At 35.1% G+C, this 20,492-nt stretch overlaps 1 protein-coding gene across 1 annotated transcript in view; it reads right to left on the bottom strand.

Moving 5' to 3' along the window:
• Positions 1-20,492, bottom strand: part of Vps13B (vacuolar protein sorting 13B) — a 1,316,993-nt gene that overhangs the window by 1,187,843 nt on the left and 108,658 nt on the right. The window contains exon 7 of the mRNA XM_090406926.1: positions 8,807-8,989. Coding sequence (XP_090263052.1) covers positions 8,807-8,989 — 183 coding nt within the window. The remainder of the gene's footprint in view (positions 1-8,806; positions 8,990-20,492) is intronic.

The raw sequence follows: 20,492 nt of genomic DNA, 5'->3' as shown, positions 1-20,492 counted from the left end.
AAACAACACTTTCTCTCAAGATTTAACTCCAAAATCATTTAAGTTTAGGGCATGTATAATTCATTTCATCCATCAAATTCACTCCATACATAAACTGCACACCATTCCTCCTACACAATCTTCTTAATGACTCATTAGCAATCATGGCCCTTCTTCAGAGCTCTGACCTATCGTACCGAAACAGCAGACTCACAATCTTTACTTCCTTACTCTTTATTTTCACTTATTTGCAACAACTGTTTCATATATATTCTCTCACTGCATGTTTCTCCCCTATCAAAATTATTTGTTGCTGCCATATCAGTCATCTCTTTCACTTCTCCCTTCTGCAAACTAACTTCACTAATATCGTTTATTTTTGCACCTGGGAAACATACGTTCATTACTTTCTCATTAAGTATACCTCTTATCAAATCTCCATACAATACCTTATTTCAGTTTCTCACACTTTCTTTCGCTTTTTTACTTCATTCTCCCACCTGCTGTACCACGCAACAATTGTTTCTCCAGTTGTTCTAGACATTTTTTCATGTGAAGGATGCCATGTAAACACACTATTTCACTCCTTACTATTACTCCATCACCCATATTGCTTTCAGCCACTGCTTTCATGCTCTCATTTCCCATAATATCATTCATTCATTCAACATTCCCCAGAACACTTTCGCTATCTTTTCTTACATTGTTAATATTTGTCAATTTATTTCCTGCTTTCCAAACAACTTGCACTCACACAAGAAACATTTATGACAAACTCTCTGTTTCCGCTCTCCCTTTCTTTTGTACTATAACTCATTCACTCTTGGCAATTAATACACAGAACATACACAACATCATACAAAATCCCTCATGCTAAACTCAGTGAACTACCAGATCCTGCACTCTCTAACCCCTAGTTCCCTGTATAACATGGTCCACTGTCACTTTATCATAAAATGCCACTTGTTTCAGGTAATTATCCCTTAGAAACTGTATAAATTCCACTTTCATCTTGCCACGTCTCCCATGCATTCAATGCAAAAGCATGAATCCAACCATGGGAATGAGGCACAGAAATCACATAGCTATGTGAGCATTGCTCAGTGAGGAAAAAGATATGTAGTAGGTTGTGATCTCAGTTACCTAGAGGAAATACAACCTTCTCAGTATATTTGGAGGGATCGTTAGTGAGGAAGAGTTCCAGAGTTTTGGAGAGTGGCTGGTGTTATCTGTTACTCTGGTGGACATGTGAACCAGGTCATTTGCAATGGCAAATGTCTGAGCATCTCTACCTGCTTGGTCTGTGCTTGGAGAAAGAAACCAATTGGTATTGTATACACTCAAAATTGCCAAGGAAGATAATCTCACTTTTAGGAGAGTTGGATTGAAGGACATCAACTTTCAATGAGAGGAAATCAAAGAGCTCCAAGTAGTTGGTGGCATTGGGAGAGCAATATAGATAACAGTATAGATAACAATATAGATAAATTAGAAACCATCCCACTCCAACTGGCTAGAATGATGTTAATGTATATAGTAGACAACACAAATAATAGGACTTTAGCGTTGATGTATAATTTTTTTTTTTTTTTTTTTCACCAGAGGTCAGGCCAACAATTGTGGTAGCGGTTAGTCAGTGTCTTTAACGAACCAGTATGATTGTAGTATAGCTTGTTTCCTGTGTATATTTGTACGCTCCAGAAGATGACCTTGACATAAAGGTCGAAACGTCGAATTGTAAAATTTTAGTAATAGTAAACTAAAGTTTTTATTCAAACACGGTAGTTGTCTCCATAATTTCCAAAAATGCAATATAGATAACAAATGAATTTGACAGAGTGGAGCAGAGAAATTTTCAACCAAAGTAGATCATCATCAGAATGCTCTCTTTGGCATGTTATATCAAAGCAAACGTATATGCAAATGCCATCCTTGAGCTGAATAGCACGTATTTGGGGAAGTTCAGGTGAGCACTGCTTGGAGAATCTGAAATTTAGGTATTTCTGTCAATAAAAGCAGGTGGGGTTTTACAGAATGGAGGTGGAAGTGGACACTGTTGTGGTTGGAACAGAAAACATGTATATTTGTAAAGTGTATCTGAAAGTCTCGGAAAGATCTGAAAGCATACTCTGTGATCATTGAGCTTTATTGCCACCATCTTTGCTTTTAACAGTAAACATTAGTGGGCATTTGCACATGGCTGATATTGTATGAATAAAAAAAACACCGTTATGGGGTACTTAAAGAGTACTCACAGATTTCTTCATGATAATTAATCCTTCTGAAAATTGCTGCTATGGTTTCACTTGTGAAATTTAAGTGGGAAATCACTTTTAAAAATGATAAAACATGGAACGTGCATTTATTGAAACTTGGAAAGTTAAGAAAAAGTCTTTATTTTTCCAAAATATTTCATTACATTGATTCTAATCTTAAATGTTTCTCGATTGTTTTCTGAGATATTGTCATGTCACATAACATCACTGGCCCACACCATCTAACAATGTTGGAGCTAATCAAAATTAAGAAATGCACTAATGTAATTATGAGTATACACAAAGTTTATTTATTAATTGGGAATTTTAATGTTTTCAATGTTTCATATAATGGCAAAGAAGAATTTGTTTTTTTTTTCAATAAAAGCAATTCAAAACATAAGTGGTAGGAATAAAAACATAGTGAAAAATGGTATCATTAAAAATATAATAATAATTGGTCTTATATCACTTATAAAATGCATGGAATACTTTCTTCACAGACTAATATATAAGTAGTTGACATATTTGATTCAACATTAATAGTTATACAGGGTTAAAATGAGCCATATCATATAACAAAAACTTATAAATTGACTACATCCAAGAATAAAAATGTGACTGGAATATATTAGGCAACAGTGGTAGAGTACACCCAGGCTAACATCTGACAAGTGAGATATCCATCTGACCGGTGAGCAACAAAATTTGTGGGAAGATTTTGGAATTAAGACCACATTATAATATAAATATGGAATTTAATAAAAATCATCATCATCATTAAATTCTTGACATGTACCCTCAAGGGGTGTACAGGATATGATAGTACTACATGAAAAATTTACATCATTACTAACTTCCTATCTACAATTTTCCTCCAAATCAGTCTGTTACTTGTCACGACTCCAACATTATCAGATCTTATATTTCTATCATCTAAGGCATTTTGTATAGTATCAATCCACCTATATCTTGGTCTTCCTCTGTGTCGTTTTCCTGCCAAAATGGCAGAGAACACTTCTTTTGCTAATCTTTCCTCGCCTATTCTGTTTAAGTGACCATACCACCTGAGATTAGCTCTGCTAACGCATTCCTGGATGCCGGCAATGTCCAGTTCTTTCCTAATATCCTCATTTTTAATATGATATTGCCATTGATGCCATCTGTTCACACCTCTAATCTTTCACAGGACTCTCATATCTGCGGTCTCTATTCGTTGGTCAAATGCTTTACTTCTGACCCATCTTACAGATCCATAGGTTAAAACTGGTTTGAACACAGTTTTGTATACAGCTAATTTAGTGTTCTGACTAATTTCTCTCTTATTCCATATGAATTTATTCAATTGACTTCCCACCATACCAGCTTTGTTGATTTTGTTGTCTATTTCCATATTTAATTTACCATCTTCACTAAAAATCTTGCCCAAGTAGCTGAAATGTTTTACGTGTTCCATAGGTTCTCCGTTCACAACACAGTTGACATTTTCAATGATTCAATCTATTTTCATTGTCTTTGTCTTTTCAATGCTGACCTTTATGCCATATCTATTACAACAGTTATACAATTTAGTCAGTGAATCTTGCAAACTAGTAGCGGATTTATTTAGAAGTATAACATTGTCCACATAAAGCAAAGAGCATACATTAACATCTCCAATTCTGATAATATGTTTAATACTACTTTCCTTCATAATGTGATCCATATAGATAATGAATAACAGAGGGGATAATGTACATCCTTGTCTCACACCAGATTTAACATTAAACCATCTTCCTGTACTTCCTTCAATTCTAAATGCTGACTTACAACTCAAATAAAGACTAAGTATTGCTTGATATAATGCCCCATTGAAACCATATAACTGTAGCATATTGAATAGCTTCCCTCTTGGCACCTTGTCATATGCCTTTTCCAAATCAACAAAACTTAAATACAGATCTTTGTTATATTTCCATGCTTTCTCAACTATTTGTCGCTAAGTGAAGATCTGATCCTGACAGCCTCTATTTGGCCTGAATCCAGCTTGTTCTTCACCAAGCTTTTCTTCCACAATTCTCCTCAACTGTTTCTCAAGTATGCTTGCATAGATCTTCCCAGGAACACTCAGTGGAGAAATACCTCTGTAATTCTCACATTCAGTTTTATTTCCCTTTTTATATATGGGTACTATTAGAGCTCTACTCCAATCATCAGGAATTCGTTCCTCTGTCCAGGCCTTCTAACTATGCAGTGCAGCCACTGTAAGACTTTTATACCACCATACTTCAGAATTTCTGGTCGAATATCATCTACTCCTGCTGTCTTTCCACATTTCAAGCCTTTGATGGCTTTTTCTACTTCAAGTATGGATATGTATTCCTGACTGCACACCTGGTCAGTGTTTTTTATCACTGTGCTGTCATCACTGCTTGTTTCATTTAGCAATTTTTCGAAGTAATTACTCCATACTTCAAGGATATCTTTTTCTCCCATTTTCATGTCACCTTTATCTTCTGTAACTCCTTTTACAGCACTCTTTCCTCCATTTCTAAGCTTCTTCAACAACCTCCAGAATATCTTACCACCTTCTTGATATTTATTTTCTATGTTCTTGCAAAAGTCCTTCCATGACTTTTGTTTAGCCAGTTTTACACAGTGTTTAGCTTTTTTACATTTGTCCCTGTATTCTCTAAGAGCACAAGCTGACATAATATTTGCCAGGAGCTTTTGATATGCTTTCTTCTTTTCCTTCACTGCCTCTTTAACTTCCTGTGTCCACCATGCAGTTCTGATTTTATTTATCCTTGCAGACATGCCTCTCTGGCTGAATCAATCAATTTTCTTCACGGCTTGCCACTGAATCTCCAAGGTTTGGTTCCTGTTCTCAAGCTCTTTCATTTTTTCTTCAATAATCTTTGTGTATTTTAGTTTACAGTTCACATCTGAGAGCTGCTCAACTTTTATTCACTTTAAAACTTTCTTACATGTTCTTTTCTATATGAAATTCAGTTTTATCCTGCTCAAGACTAAATAGTGATCACTTCCAATTTCAAATCCTCTGTACACTCTGGTGTCCTGCACCAGGGAGAAAAACATCACTATCAACAATAACATAATCAATCACACTTTTCTTATTCCTTCCCTCTTCTCTCCATGTGAATTTGTGCACATTTTTACGTTGGAACATGGTGTTAGTAATAACCAGTCTATGTGCTCAGCAGAAATCGAACAGGTATTTGCCATTATTATTAGCTTTGCCCTTTTCTCCAAATTTTCCCAAAATATTTTGGTATGTCTGACAATCATTTCCTACTCTGGTATTTAGATCCCCAACAAGGCCAACCTTTTCTCTTTCATTGTGTCAGTTGCTTTCTCTTAAGCATCAAAAAATTCCTCCACTTCTACCTTAGTAGAAGTGGATGAATTTTGTGCCTATGGTCTTTCTGTTGGACCATAGGCACAAATAAGTCTCATTGTCCAATTCCCCATTCTGATATTTGCCCACATCACTCTACTTGAGATTGCCTGCCATTCAAGAAGATTAGCCTAGTATTTTGATTTTATTTAATAAAAATAATTAATTTAATTATTTAATATTTAATAAAAATTTAATAAAAATAAGCAATTAAAACCCAACAAGTTTAGTACATCATACATCAGGGGTAGTGGTAAATAAAAGTTTTACATAACAAAAAAAGAAACTATTAACAATTGATTACACATAGTAGATATTTTTGATAACTTCACAACTTTTAAATATAATTGATAAACCAGAATACAAATGGTAAATTCATTACTGTATGCATGTTGGAACATTGACAGCTGTTGCTATCATGTTCTGTGGTAATACGCGTGCTATATACTAGGTCCATGGTAGTTAAATTTTTGATCAAAGCAGACCAAAAGCAGATGTAAAATTAATACTTGATGTACCACGAGTACAACATAAAAGTGGCTTTTTACCTTTACAAAAAATATCAAGATTCCTACATCCACCAAAACCTATATATCACCCCATGAAAAAACCAAGCATCTATGAGATTCATTACTCGTGTGGCATTTGTTATGCAGGCCAGACGGGAAGGTTGGGGAGATATCTACAAGTCTTAACACGAAAAGACGTTGAAAAAATAAAAGAGAATAAATCATGCCTGGCATTGCACACAACCATTATTGGCCATCAAGTACTGTGGCAACAAACAAAATTGTCGTAGATTGTAACTGTTTTACAAGAAAATTTAAAGAAGTCTTGCAAATACTCAATATCCCTACACAATGCAATAAAAATCAAGGCTTAATTTTAATGAAATTTTGATGAAAGCAATCCATCAAGTATGGATTGCTTTCATTAAAAATTTAACTACCATGGACCTAGTATATAGCACGCGTGATACCACAGAACATGATAGCAACAACTAGCAATGTTCCAACACGCATGCAGTAATGAATTTACCATTTGTATTCTGATTTATCAATCATATTTAACAGTTGTGAAGTTATCAAAACATCTAATATGTGTAATGAATTGTTAACAGGTTTTTGTTGTGTAGAACGTTTATGTAACGCTACGCCTGATGTACGACGTACAAAACTTGTCGGGTTTTAATTGCTTATTTTTATTAAATTCCTTAGTTATATTATAATGTGGTCTCAATACCAAAACGTCCCACAGAACTGCTAAACCCAGAAACTTATGTTTATATAAGCACAAACTTTTTCAAGCCCTGAGCATAAGTGATGTTATGTTGATGCTTAATACATAAATGAACTATACAAATAACCAAACCAATCTATGTTTGTTTTGTGATCTCTAACTTTTAAATATGATATAATAAAAAAATTTTTAAATTGCAAATTCAGAAACATTTGAATACAAGTGAGAGCTTTAACAAAACTGAGTTTGTTTTACATTATTCCTTGATTTAACAAGTTCGCTGCCAACTATGAGTATACTCATAGTTCGTATTATGAGCTTGACAAGCCAACTACGAGTATACTTGTATGTCGATTTACCGACCTCCTATGCCAAACATGAGTTAACCTTTAGTATAATTACGTTAATTTGGACCCTTGGATTCTGAATAAAGTGGAGAGCACATCTGGGGGCTTGATAGAAGGGAAATAATTTCAACTAAAATATAGTATAATATATATGTGCCTCAGAAGCCAACTACAAATATACTCGTATGTCGATTACCAACCTCCTATGCTAAGCGCGAGCTAATCTGTAGTATAACACGTAATTTGTAAATCAATTTAAAACTGATAAAATCAATAAAAATAATAAAATGAAATAATAAAATAAAAACCAATTTATTCAAATTACGAATGATACACTTTAAAACAATTTTCCATGCACAATGGTTGTTTTTCCTGGCAAACAGGACATTAATAACGTGTTTCGTGTCGTTGTTTGTTTCATGTACATACTCGGCATGGCTTTGTCGGCGAATATTTTTTTCTGTAGGTGGTAAAATTTCCAAATAATGAAGATCCCGAATCCTGCTGATATTCTGTGATGCTGTAAGCTCATCCATTCCAACAAAAACTGAGATAAATTGATCTCTAAATTTTAACGCAGTCATTGCGTTTCCAGTAATTATATCATAAAATTTATGCGCATTTTGAATGTATATATCAAAAATGCATATTGCCAATTTCTTTGGCCATCTAATTGTCTTTCATAAGGGGGGAATAGTAAGAAAGCATGTGATCAGAAAGATCGATGCCTGACATACCCAAATTATAGTCCCTAACGATATTTGGTTTTAATTGAATTTTACCATTCCAATTTTTTTGTTTAACCATTTCAAATTTGTGCATATTTGAAATGGAAAGAACTTCCCTCTTAACCTTCCATTTGCGATGATGAATTCATTAAATTCATCATCGCTCATATTAGCGTAAGCTTCTAATTCTTTATCAGTAAGTTTTCTTTTACTGGTCATGGCGAAACTGAAGGTTTGTAGAGACTAGATGCAATAAACACATTCTTCAGCGCATGTAATATATGGGTGGGGTACGAGATTACTCGTAGTTGGCATATGAAACAAAATTCTGTCTGATAAGCCGGCTATGAGATTACTTGTAGTGACCTTGAAGATGCGAAAGCGCTTCTCGTGCAGGAACAAACTATGCCCGAGTAGCGTGGCAGCAAACGTGTTAAGGAAAGTTCAGATGTGGTCAAAAGTTAAACGCTGCATGCATTTTCAAAACAAAACTACATGCTATTAGAGCCACAATAGGTACAATAGTGCAATTAATGAAAATCATAGCACTTTCAGGATAATTTATGTGAGTCTTAAAATGTGTAGTCAAATTTACACAAGTTGGGAACTGCCTATATTCCAAAACACTATGAAAAGCAAATATCTTGGGGAGGAAGGAAAAGGTGGGGAGGGCTTATGAGATGGATTTTAGATTGCAGATTTGGATTTAACATCTTAAAACGTTAGAATTGCTTAAATTAATTTGCTACAAAAATAATTTGCTGACCTATTGTTTAATTTGCAATATTCAGCAAAAGTATTTCTGCATATTTCAGAATAATTTATCAGAAAGGTTACAAATAATAAAAAGCAGAAACTTACTAAGATGATTAACTGAATATGGAGCATAATCATGGTTTGATGCACAATGAAGAAACTTCTGTAAGCGATGTATCATACTACTAGTAATATCTAGACATGCGGGACCCAACACAACTCGACACAGAGCTCGCTCTTCCCAATTGCTTGCCTCCAGAAATGAGGAAGTTAATTCTGAAACTTTATCTGAAATGTGATATGGATGTATTAAAGACAAGTAAGATAAAACAGTGAAAATTTAAGTGAAACATAATAAAAATGAATAAAAACAATTAAGCATGATTATATTAAAAACAAATAGAGCCTCTGTAGCTCAGCTGGTATAGATGAAGCCCTTTGGTTGGAAAGACTTGGGCTCGAATCCCATCTAGGACATTCATGAAAAGCCCTGATGGTGAGTTAGCTAATCTCATATGGAGGTGGCAAGGTTTTTTCCTCCCAGAAAGTATGGTTTTTCATCCTGCACACTGGAAAATCAGCCTGTGAACACGCAAACCTACAGACATAAAATACTTAACCCCTAAGAAGGATGCAGCACAGAAATAGCTAGCCAGTTAATTAAATTGTCTAAAACCTCCTAATCGGGAGACTTAATCCATCTTGGAAATATTAGAATTGGATAAATGGATATTTTAAAAAAATAGTAAATATATTTAGCTATCTGTATTTTTATATCACTTAAAGTAAAAAAGAGTGCTCTAAGATACTGTCCCATTACTCAGTTCTTATACAGATTGATGTAACAATATGCTCCAAAAAAAATCAGTAATGTTAAGATTTCCTTAACCACAGGAGGATCTTCAGTTAGTGACTGCTCTCACATGCTCAAATCTTCTTATTTTATAACAATAAAACTCTTTTAGGTGCTTTAATTTCCTATAGAAATGTGTATCTTATACCCCATTAAGGTATTAATGTGTATCTTATACCCCATTAATATACCCCTTAAAGTACAAGCCATTAGGAAAAAGAAAACCAGGACGTCCTCTTAAACGATTCAACGATGACTTCTAAGGCCGGAACAGGCCATACTAGGCCTAAATCCTTGATACGTATGATGATGATGATATACCCCATTATCAGCTAAAAATAATAAAAACATGAAGTTTTCCCTGTAAATAATAATGTGGTGGTGGTGGTGGAAGTTTTTTCACTTGGTTAGACTATAAATTATATATTTAGTTTAATCCTTTATCCAAGTGTAAGCAAACAAAGTTTGCACCTGAAGTATCTTCAGGACTGAGGCAACGTGTAGTAAAGGTGGACTAAGCTCTCATCACTACTTGTCTTGGTATCTCCCATAATGCAAAGCACATCTCCTTGCAGACATGTATAATGCTATGCATTATGGGAAGGGTCACTACCCAGACCTGTTTTGACCTTTATTGAGGTCTTTTCAGTGGGAGCCAGACCTACAGGTGATACCAAGGCTGAAGTCATATTTCCATATACGTGATCTTCGGATCCATCCACTCTCCAGCCAAAAGGCTGCAGGTTCGAATTTCACTGTGGACATGGATGTTTGTGACTGTCTATGAAAATACTAGTGGTGGTGGTGGCCAGTAGATGGAATTGTGTAGATCAGCGGTCGGCAACCTATGGCTCTTTGAATGAATAATTGCGCCTCTTTTCGTTATTAAACAATCTATTTTTGAATAATGCAAAATGAATGTTATTTATTAAATTAGAAACTAAAAACCCTAAATATAGCATTTGCAATAAATTAAGGACATTTTACATTTAATCAAGGACATTTTACATTAAGTCAAGGATATTTTACAATTGAAAATAGTACATGTGATGCTGAAAAATTTAATACTTTCATGTTTGAACTCTTTGAAATCATACACAATAATCCTTCTTTACATTCATCTTGGATTATTATGGATAATGCAAAAATTCATAACCCCACTGATTTATCAAATATTTGTTTTAATTATTCATGCCAATTAAAATTACTTAAGTTATGTTTTATGTTGTTTTAATTTATTAAACCAAATACGTCATGCTAGGCTAGCACATGTAGCACTATGGTAGTGCTTGTCTGTCTGAACACGCCCATCGTCAGTTAAAAACGTACACATTTGGACTTTTATCGATTTTCGAATTGGCATATTTCTGAGAGCAAATATTTTCTAATATGAATTTTATTAAAAGTAAGTTGAGAAACCAACTAAACAATGTGAGTCTTTCGTCATGTTTGAAAATGAAAATTACGGCGTATTCACCACATATTGAGAAACTATCCCAAGAAGTTCAAGAGCAAAAGTCGCACTAAGAAGATATTTTAAATTAAAAAAATTAAAGAAATAGGTATGTTATTGGATTTTATACACGTTTTTGTAAGGAGGAGGAAATCTTTGTTTTATTATTTAATATTTAAAAATATCATATAATTTCGTGTGACATGCCACCCCTGTGTTTTACAAGTATGATAACATGTTACTGTAAAAAAAACTGAATAAATAATTTAATTATAATATTTTTCAATGTAGTTTCTAAATTTAAAGCAGTGATGCGCAATTAAATAGTAAATCAAATACTCGGTTCAATCCGCATAAAGAATATTTTATTTTTCTTTGATAAGAAAGTATTCATTTATTTTCCATTATTTAGGTATATTTTAATTTTTTAACCTGCACAAATAAATCCACATGTAAAAATCAACATTCATATAATAGATTTTTAATTAAAATATACTAATTCTGCCATACAAAACGAACACCGTGGACTGCACAAAAAACCTGAGAAGGCCACATGCAGCCCGTGGACCATTGGTTGCTCATCACTGTGTGCGGCACCGTAATTTTTTTTAACAGATATCATTTTAAAAATGGCTCTTCACTCCAAAAAGGTTGCCGACCATCGGTGTAGATGATGGTAGTTGCGGTTTGCTGTAGTTGGTGGATTGAGTGGTGGAGACGGAGAGTTATGGAATAGGTGCCTTTTCTCAATGAGTCTTTGGAGGTGTCACGCAATCATAATAATACTTAGGTGATCGTGGAGATTACACCTCACACTTTAAATGTGTCTCTTTTAGATTTACACATTATTCAGGCCATCTACAGAATTTCTGTAAGAGCAGACGTGTGACAACAATACAATATATACATGCATGGATTCTTCAAATGTTTATTGAAAATCCATCCTTTCATCTCAGGAAGTCTTCTCTCTTTCCTGTGGATACACATTTATTAATATTGGCAAGACTACAATAACATGAAAGTAAGATGATTTCTGACATGCTGTGACCAAAATTCTAGATCACATCTGAAATAATCTCAAATAATAAAATAAAATATGAGGAAATTATAATTAACCATATATCACTCAACAAGTTATTATGAACTGTCATGTACGAAAGAGATAAACCAAGGAGTCTGACAGGGATGTCCCCTCTCAGCAACTCTTTTTAATATTTATCTAAATGAAATAATAATAAAATGGAATAAAAATTGTCATCAAGGTATTAAACTTTCTCCTACTGTGAACTTCTGTGAATACTCTCCTTCTTGCTGATGAGCAAATAATAATTACAAATTCTGAAAATAATTTACAGAAAGATATTTTAAATTTAAATGAGATAGCCAAAGATTATGAAATGATAATATCAACAGAAAAATCAAAAACGATGACCTTTAAAGGACAAGATTCAGTAAGAACTAAAATAGTAACAGATAACAAGATTTTAGAACAGGTGAATTCTTTTAACTACCTAGAATGTATGATTACATATGAAAATGAAAAAGAAATAAACCTAAAAATTGCAAAATATTAAAAAATAACAGGTGTAATTAACTCTATATTTAAACCAAACCTAGTTCAAAAAGAAACCAGACTAAAAGTATATAATACATTAGCCCTCCCAGTGCTATTGTATGGAAGTGAAATCTGGACAATAAAACAAAAAAAAAAAGACAAAGATTAATAACAGCTGAAATGAAGTTTATGAGAAAAACTACAAAGCATACTCTATTCGATCACAAAATGAATTATGAAAGAGTTAAACCAGGAATCAGTAACAGAAAAAAGTAAAAAATGTAAACATAAATGGATGGAACACGTTGAAAGAATGAAAATAGAAAGATTACTGAAACAAGCCTTAAATTACAAACCACTAGAAAAAAGAAAACCAGGATGTTCTCTTCAGAGATTCAACAATGACTTCTAAGGCCAGAACAGACCACTCTAAGCCTAAATCCTTGACAAGCATGCTATCATACTGAAACACATCTAGCACTGCATTCCACTCACCCACCATTCTCTACAAAAAAAAAAACATCATCTCCCTTGTTCAATATGTAACATAAAATGCTAATATAATGTTACAAATGTAAAGTGCTGAAAATTTTGGATTCAACAAATTATAAGTATGTTATGCTGATGGGACTGCACGACAACAGACATAAACCAAGAGTCTCCATCGCTCATTTAGTATTGATAATGCTCTTCTGTTGGATCAAATCTGAACTAATCTCAAGAACTAGGTTTGAAGCCCATCTTGGATGTGAAGAGTTTTTATCAAGGCTTTTCATGTAAGGGTGAGTTAGCTGGTCTTATAAGGGGGGGTAGCAGAATTTTTCCATCCTGAAAACTTGGAGTTTTCATCTTACAAAACAAGCAAACCAGCCAGAACACACACACACACACACACACACACAGCAGACAATGTAGATGGAATTACCTTCTCTATCATAAGCAGTATATGCACGCATGGAGGAAGCAATGTTACTTGGCTGTGACAGGCCACTGAACCTAACATGAAAGAGATGGGATGGGATATGTAAACCAAATTAAACAAAACGACATAGAAGAATTCCAATCTTATAGATTTTTAGCAATCAATACATTGGTGGCCTACTATGAAAAGTACAAAGTTTGGCTATAGTTTTTATCCAAAGAAGTTATATCATTATTTAAAATTTTATTCAGCCTTCTGATTTGTGTATTAGTGGGACTGGAAGAAAACAGTTTTTGTTATACAATTGAACTATATAAGTAATCCAACTTGCATAACAAAATTTCAGAAAACTTTGACTTCTTGTATATCTGATTTGCAACGTATGTATAAGCTATGGGATCACTTAAAGGTCAAAACTACCCAAAACTGAAAGGACACCTCCACACAGCCTAAGGATTCTAAGAACTGACCATGACTTCTGATCCAATGTCCAATCCTCACTCTTTCATGGTGCAACTTATTAATAGATAATTAGCTGGATACTGAACAAATGAGGATGGGCTGACAATTTGGAATTTAGTTGACCAGAGTGTATACTTATTTGCTTAAAATCAAAAGAAAATGAAGGTACAACAGGACAGAATTTCATGCTGGCTGAGAATGCCCAGTTAATTAATGATTCTGTTGTTTATGTCAAGCTGGTTAATTGAATTAATGGTCGAAGCAATTCAGGCTATGAAGCCAGCATATTATTATTATTATTATGTCTGTTAATTGTGTTCTCTAATGGCTGGTTTGTTTATTTTGTGGAATGAAAAACTTGAGTTTCTGGGAGGAAAACCCTGCTAACTCCATATGATACTGGCTAACTCGCCTTCAGCTGGAAAGTCCTAATAAAGATTTTTTTTTGCATCCTAGATAGGATTCAAGCCCATGTCTTTCCAAACAAAGGGTGTCATTGAAACTGATTTGGCTGTTTTCGTCAGGAATCTAGGATGAACAAAGTTAGCTACTCTTTTTTTTTTTAATCCCATACCATACACCAGTGGTTCCCAAAGTGGGCGCCGTGGCTTCCTTACAGGGGTGCCACGATTATAAAATTTTCAATTCAATGTGATAGGACACGACATCTAGCAGACCTGGTGCAAACCAGTAACTCACTTTGTAATAATGGTTTGCAGAAGCCTCTACAAATGGTTACTAGATGGCACTCTACAATAATTAAGTTTCTCGATTGTTTTAGTAGTTTCTCGAACTTTCTCAGTACTTTGTGTTCGTATATAAATAGCTGTCGGTTTCGCGCGGTCTTAGTGTTGAATTAGTTTTCAGAGATTGTATCAACTGAATATTGATACAATTTGTATTGATATAATACAATTGATACAATATTGATATTGATTTAGTCAAGTGAAGTTTTTGAAGTATTTCTTCTCGTATGTATTTTTAAAAATGGATCAGTTTTTACTAAACAGTAATAAGTGTTGTGAGAGAGAAAATAGAGAGAGCAGCACACCGTCAAATAGTGGCAAGAGTGTGAAGAAGCGTAAATATTGAAAATATGATGACAGTTATTTGGACGACTCTGGTTTTACGTCGACAGAAATCAATGGTGAAGGGAGGCCACAGTGTGTACTATGTATGACAGTTTTGGCACCAGAGTGCATGCTACCAAGTAAGTTGAAACACCATTTAGAAACCAATCATCCCAGCATGGTTAGTACATCTCGTGACTACTTTACCAGAAAGTTAAAAGAGTTAAATCAACAAAAAGGTAGTTTTTATAAACAGGTGTCAATACTAAGCAATGCTTTGCTGGCATCTTACAAGGTGGCACATAGAATCGTAAAATATAAGAAGCCTCATACCATCGCAGAGGAACTCATTCTACTGGCTGCTGTAGATATGGTGAACATTATGATTGGTGAGTCTGTTGGGAAGCTGCTTTCAAAAGTGCCTTTGTCCAATAACACCATCAGTCGCAGAATACAGCACATAGCAGAGTACCTCAATGATCAATTAATTGAAAAAATAAAAGAGAAGAAATTTGGGTTGCAGTTGGATGAGGCCACAGATAGTAATAATGATGTTCACTTGATTTGCTGTGTACGATTTATGGATGGTAATAACATTGTAGAAAACCTTCTCTTTTGTAAAAGTATCACTGCTGGTGCTAAGGCTCAAGACTTGTTCGAGATCCTTGATACTTTTATATCCGAAAATAATTTGAAGTGGACTAAGTGCGTTGGTGTCTGTACTGATGGTGCTCGTTCTATGTCCAGCTGTTATGGAGGATTGCAGGCACTTATTCGAAGCAAAGCCCCTGATGCACTGTGGACCCATTGCGTTATTCACAGGGAAGCACTTGAGTCAAAATATCTGAGTCCTACATTGAACCAGGTCTTAGAATATGTAGAGAATGTAGTAAACTTTATAAAAAAATTGGCGGTTGAAGGCAAGGTTTTTCAAACAACTATGTGAGGATATGGGATCCGAGCACACGTCTTTGTTGTACTACAGCACTTCATGATGGCTCTCGTGGTAATGTTTTGCCTCGTACGTTTGAACTGCGACAGGAAATTTATATTTTTCTTAAAGAAGAAGACCACAAGTATACCAAAAATTTTGTGAATGAAGATTTTTTGGTAAAACTAGCATACTTATGTGATATTTTTGAAAAGATGAATGTTCTGAATCTCTCCCTGCATGGATGCAACATGTACCTTTTAAAGTCGATTGAGAAAATTACAGCTTTTATAAAAAAATTAAAACTATGGAAAAGAAAAATGAATCAAGATGGAGGCAAAGAATGTTTCCCCTTGTTGCAACAGTTTTGGACCTCCAATGGAGTTGATATCTCTCGAGGTATGAAATCCATTTTTGAAGAAAACTTATCACAGCTTATCACAATATCGATAAATTTGCATGGATTCAAGATCCATTTAATGCCAGTGCTCCATCTGAATTTACTGCTGCAGAAGGAGAGAATCTTATTGAGTTGTCTTGCGACAATATGTTGAAAACAAAATTTAGCAGAATGGAATTAACTGAATTTTGGATATCAGCAAAAGATGAATATCCCCTTCTGAGTGAAAAAGCTCAGAGCATTTTAATTCCATTTGTGACTTCTTATTTGTGAGAAGCTGGATGTGATCTGGCGGTATGTGATAAAAACTAAGTATTGTGCGAAAATTGATGTGGAGAATAAAAAATGAGGGTGGCTGTGTCCAGTTTGATTCCAAGATTTGAGAAAATGTGTGGTGATCAACAAGCTCATCCATCCCACTAATGATAATTAGTTGAATTTGTTCAATTACTTTTTTTGTGATCATAAATATGTGTTTTATTTATTTTTACCTAACCCTTTAATTAAAAAAATCATTCTCTACTTCACAAATTGCACTTGTTAGAACTTGGCATAGGGCACCGAGAATCGAAAAAGTTTGGGAACCACTGCTATACACAAAAGGTAGAAGAAACTATAAACATCAGTACCAAGTATAAAATGCAGATCAAGATTAAAAAAAAGGAGAAACAAACCGGAACAATCAGCAGAATTCAAGATTGGCACCATCAAGGAAAGAGGCCTCAACGGGGAAAAAAAGCAGAAATGGAAGAAGTACAAATCGACATAACTGGTGTTATCAAAATGAAGAAGACAGAAATAGGTGAGAGTCTTCTAAATAACAAATACAAGATATTATAATCAAGCAATTATTATGAGGGAAAGGAAGGAGCAGTCTTAGTATTCAAGATTAAACATGAGGATGATCTTGAATGGCAGGCATATCAAAAAGATTGATATCGCCAAACATCAAAATGGGCAATTGGAAATGAGACTGATTTGTGCCTTATGGTAACACAAAGCAGCAGACACAAAGAAAATGGAAAAGTTGGTCCATGTTGGAGATAAAAACAGCAGAGTAGAAAATGAATATCGGCCATATAGAAATGTTTTGGGAAAATTTAAAGAACTGAACAAAGCTAATAATAATATCCTCAACAGAACTACTGACTTCTATTCAGGACATTCACTAGTCCTTACTAATACATGTGCCAACATTAAGATGTGAATAAAGTGCCCTAGACCATTTTGTTTAATTTGAGTCTTGGATCTGGGTTAGTCCTGAGGCGGGGGGTTGCAAAGAGGGGAAAATAGTACCACTGCATAAGGAAGGTTCGAAGACTGCTATTGCAAATTATCGACCAATCAGCATATCAGGAGTCGTTGTCAAGGTTTTGGAAAAAGTAGTCAGGAGAAGAATACATTAATAGATAGATGATAACAGGATACTGTATGGAGGACAGCATGGTTTTGTGAAGGGTAGATCATGCCTCACTAACTTGCTCACATTTTATAACACAGTGATGGCTGAGCTGGATAAGGGTAATGGGTTTACAGTCATACTGCTGGACCTTGTTAAGGCTTTTGACAGGGTACCACATGGAATTCTAATCAGCAAACTGCAGCATATGGGGATGGATATAGGATTGGTGAGATGGATAGGAGGGTGGTTGACGGAGAGATATCAGAGAGTAGTTTATTCAGGAGTAGAGTCCAAAATATGGCTTGTGACTAGTGGTATGCCGCAGGGTTCTGTTCTTGGACCACTACTTTTCAATTTGTTCATTAATGATATCGGAAAGGATCTGAGAGGAACTATTCGTTTGTTTGCTGATAATGCAAAGTTGGGTAGAGCAATAGTGAATGCATGTGATGTCAAAATTTTGCAAAATGATTTAGATAGAATGGAGGACTGGGCAAAGGAGAATGGATGTCAATTTAATGTGGCAAAGTGTAAGGTTATGCATTTTGGGGTGAAAAGATTAGCAGCAGCACACTACATTGGTGGTATGTTGGTATGTACTCCAGGAGATTGACGAAGCCAGGAATTTGGGGCTGTTGGTGGATAAGGAGTTGAAGTCAAATCTGCTTGACAAAGAATACTTTGAAAAGCAGAGACAAGCAAGTTATTGTTCCTCTGTATCGAGCCTTGATAAGACCCCATCTTGACTACTGTGCCCAGATCTGACTGCCAAGGTTTCTTCTTGATGGGGAGGAGGTAGAGAGGATCCAGAGGCGAGTGACCAAGATGACAGTATGTCTATGGAATGAACCTTACGAGAGCAGATTCAAGATTTGTGGGTTGCAGACATTGGTTGATAGGTGGAAGAGGATATGATTGAGACATTCAAATTACTGAAGGGTTTCTATGAGATTAATTCAGAAGATATTTTTCAGAACAGGTCTGGTGGTGGGAGGACTAGACTCAGTTTCCATCCATGGAAACTGAGCAAGTGTGTGGTTAGCAAAGGCGTTAGAACTAGGTGTTTTTCATGGAGAGTGGTGACTGTCTGTTGTGGATGCCATGACTGTGAGTGCGTTCAAGGCAAAGTATGATAGATACTGTGTGGAAGCTGAATAGTTGTTGACATGATGTTTAGGACCTCCCTCGATGAGTCTAAGGACTCCTTGGAGTTGCCCGTAGTAATAATAATAATAATAAATTCACAAAAGAAGAAGACACAAAAAAAATAAAAAATAAAAAATAAAATAAAAATTATTATTATAATTAATAATCATGATTAATAATAATAATAATAATTATTATTATTATAAGGGAAATTTATAGTAATAAAGTCCAAAGTAATATTATAAATTATAATATTACTTTGAACCACTCAAAGACTCATCTAGGAGGTCCTTTTATCATACACACAGCTCATCATACTGTGCTTTAAACACACTCTCTCTGCAGACACCACACTCTCAGGCAAGGCATTCCAATCATTCACAACTCTACATGCAAAAAACCTGCTTCTCACTCCCCCACTCACACCCTCTTTATACAGTTTCCAGGGATGACCTCTGGTTCTCCCCTGATCTCCCACTATTTTCTGTAGAACCTCTCCAGCATTGATAATAAAACTACCCCTTAATAATTTGTAGGTCTCTATCATATCTCCCCCTCTTCCTCCTGTCCACCACACTCTGCAAGTTGCATCTTCTCAATCTTTCCTCATACTTGACATTCCAAAGGTTAGAAACTATCTTAGTTAGCCACCTCTGGACCCTTTCCGACATCTCTTCATCCTTCTGAAAACTAGGTGACCAAATCTGGGCATAATAGTCAACAAGTCAGTGTCCTCTGCATCATTCCCAGAAGCTTTTGTGTTGACTTCACAATTTTGGCTATGTCCCCCCTAAATTTCAGATCTTTATCCACTATCACCCCCCAGATCTCTTATTTCCTCCATCTCCGACAATATATCCTCACCAAGCATAAATTCCGCATCCCATTTTTGTTTTCCAAATTTTAAAACCTTACATTTTGCAACATTGAACTCACATTCCTCATTCCTGTGCCCAATCACTCAATTTATTCAAGTCTTCTTGTAAGGCTACAACATCTCTACTCTTCACGGTTCGTCCCAACTTTGCATCATTTGCAAACTCATGTGTTGAGGCTTAAGTGCTGTGAAGAATTCATTTTGGAGGGTTAATGGAATATGATTAGCACTGAGAAAGGATTAAAACTAATTTTAATACTTCCAATATTTCGTCTCCATCACAGAGACATCTTCAGGGATTACAAAAAACTTTTTGTAACAACACGCACACACACACACACACACAAATACAATACAATAGTGAGTGAAACTAAAGTCCTATCTAGGTGGTGCGCCTAGATAGGTCTTTAAGCTTTTAAGCCCCACCGTAAACTTGCCTGTCTGTCCAAAGTAAGCCAGTAAACTTGCTTACTCTGGACAGACAGGCAGATCAGCAACCATCCTGTTTGAACACGTCATATATCTGCAATCACGATTATGGTCAATCTGGCCTTGCAGACCACGTTTTGGATATAACCCACAGGATCTCCTGGAAAAAAACACACCATATTCCACCATAGTAAATTTAAAAAAGAAAGGCTGTTCTTTGAATCTGCATCTGCACTCAGGAATCAACCTAATTTAAACAAATACAGTTGCATTAAACTTCCCAAAATTTGG

This window comes from Typopeltis vanoorti, chromosome 17 (genome assembly GCF_054136105.1).
Source record: "Typopeltis vanoorti isolate ZY-2024b chromosome 17, IOZ_Tvanoo_1.0, whole genome shotgun sequence".
In the NCBI taxonomy this organism is placed as follows: Eukaryota; Metazoa; Arthropoda; class Arachnida; order Uropygi; family Thelyphonidae; genus Typopeltis; species Typopeltis vanoorti.
Note: the sequence above shows the minus strand (reverse complement) of the source record. Positions and strands in the feature narration are given on the sequence as shown.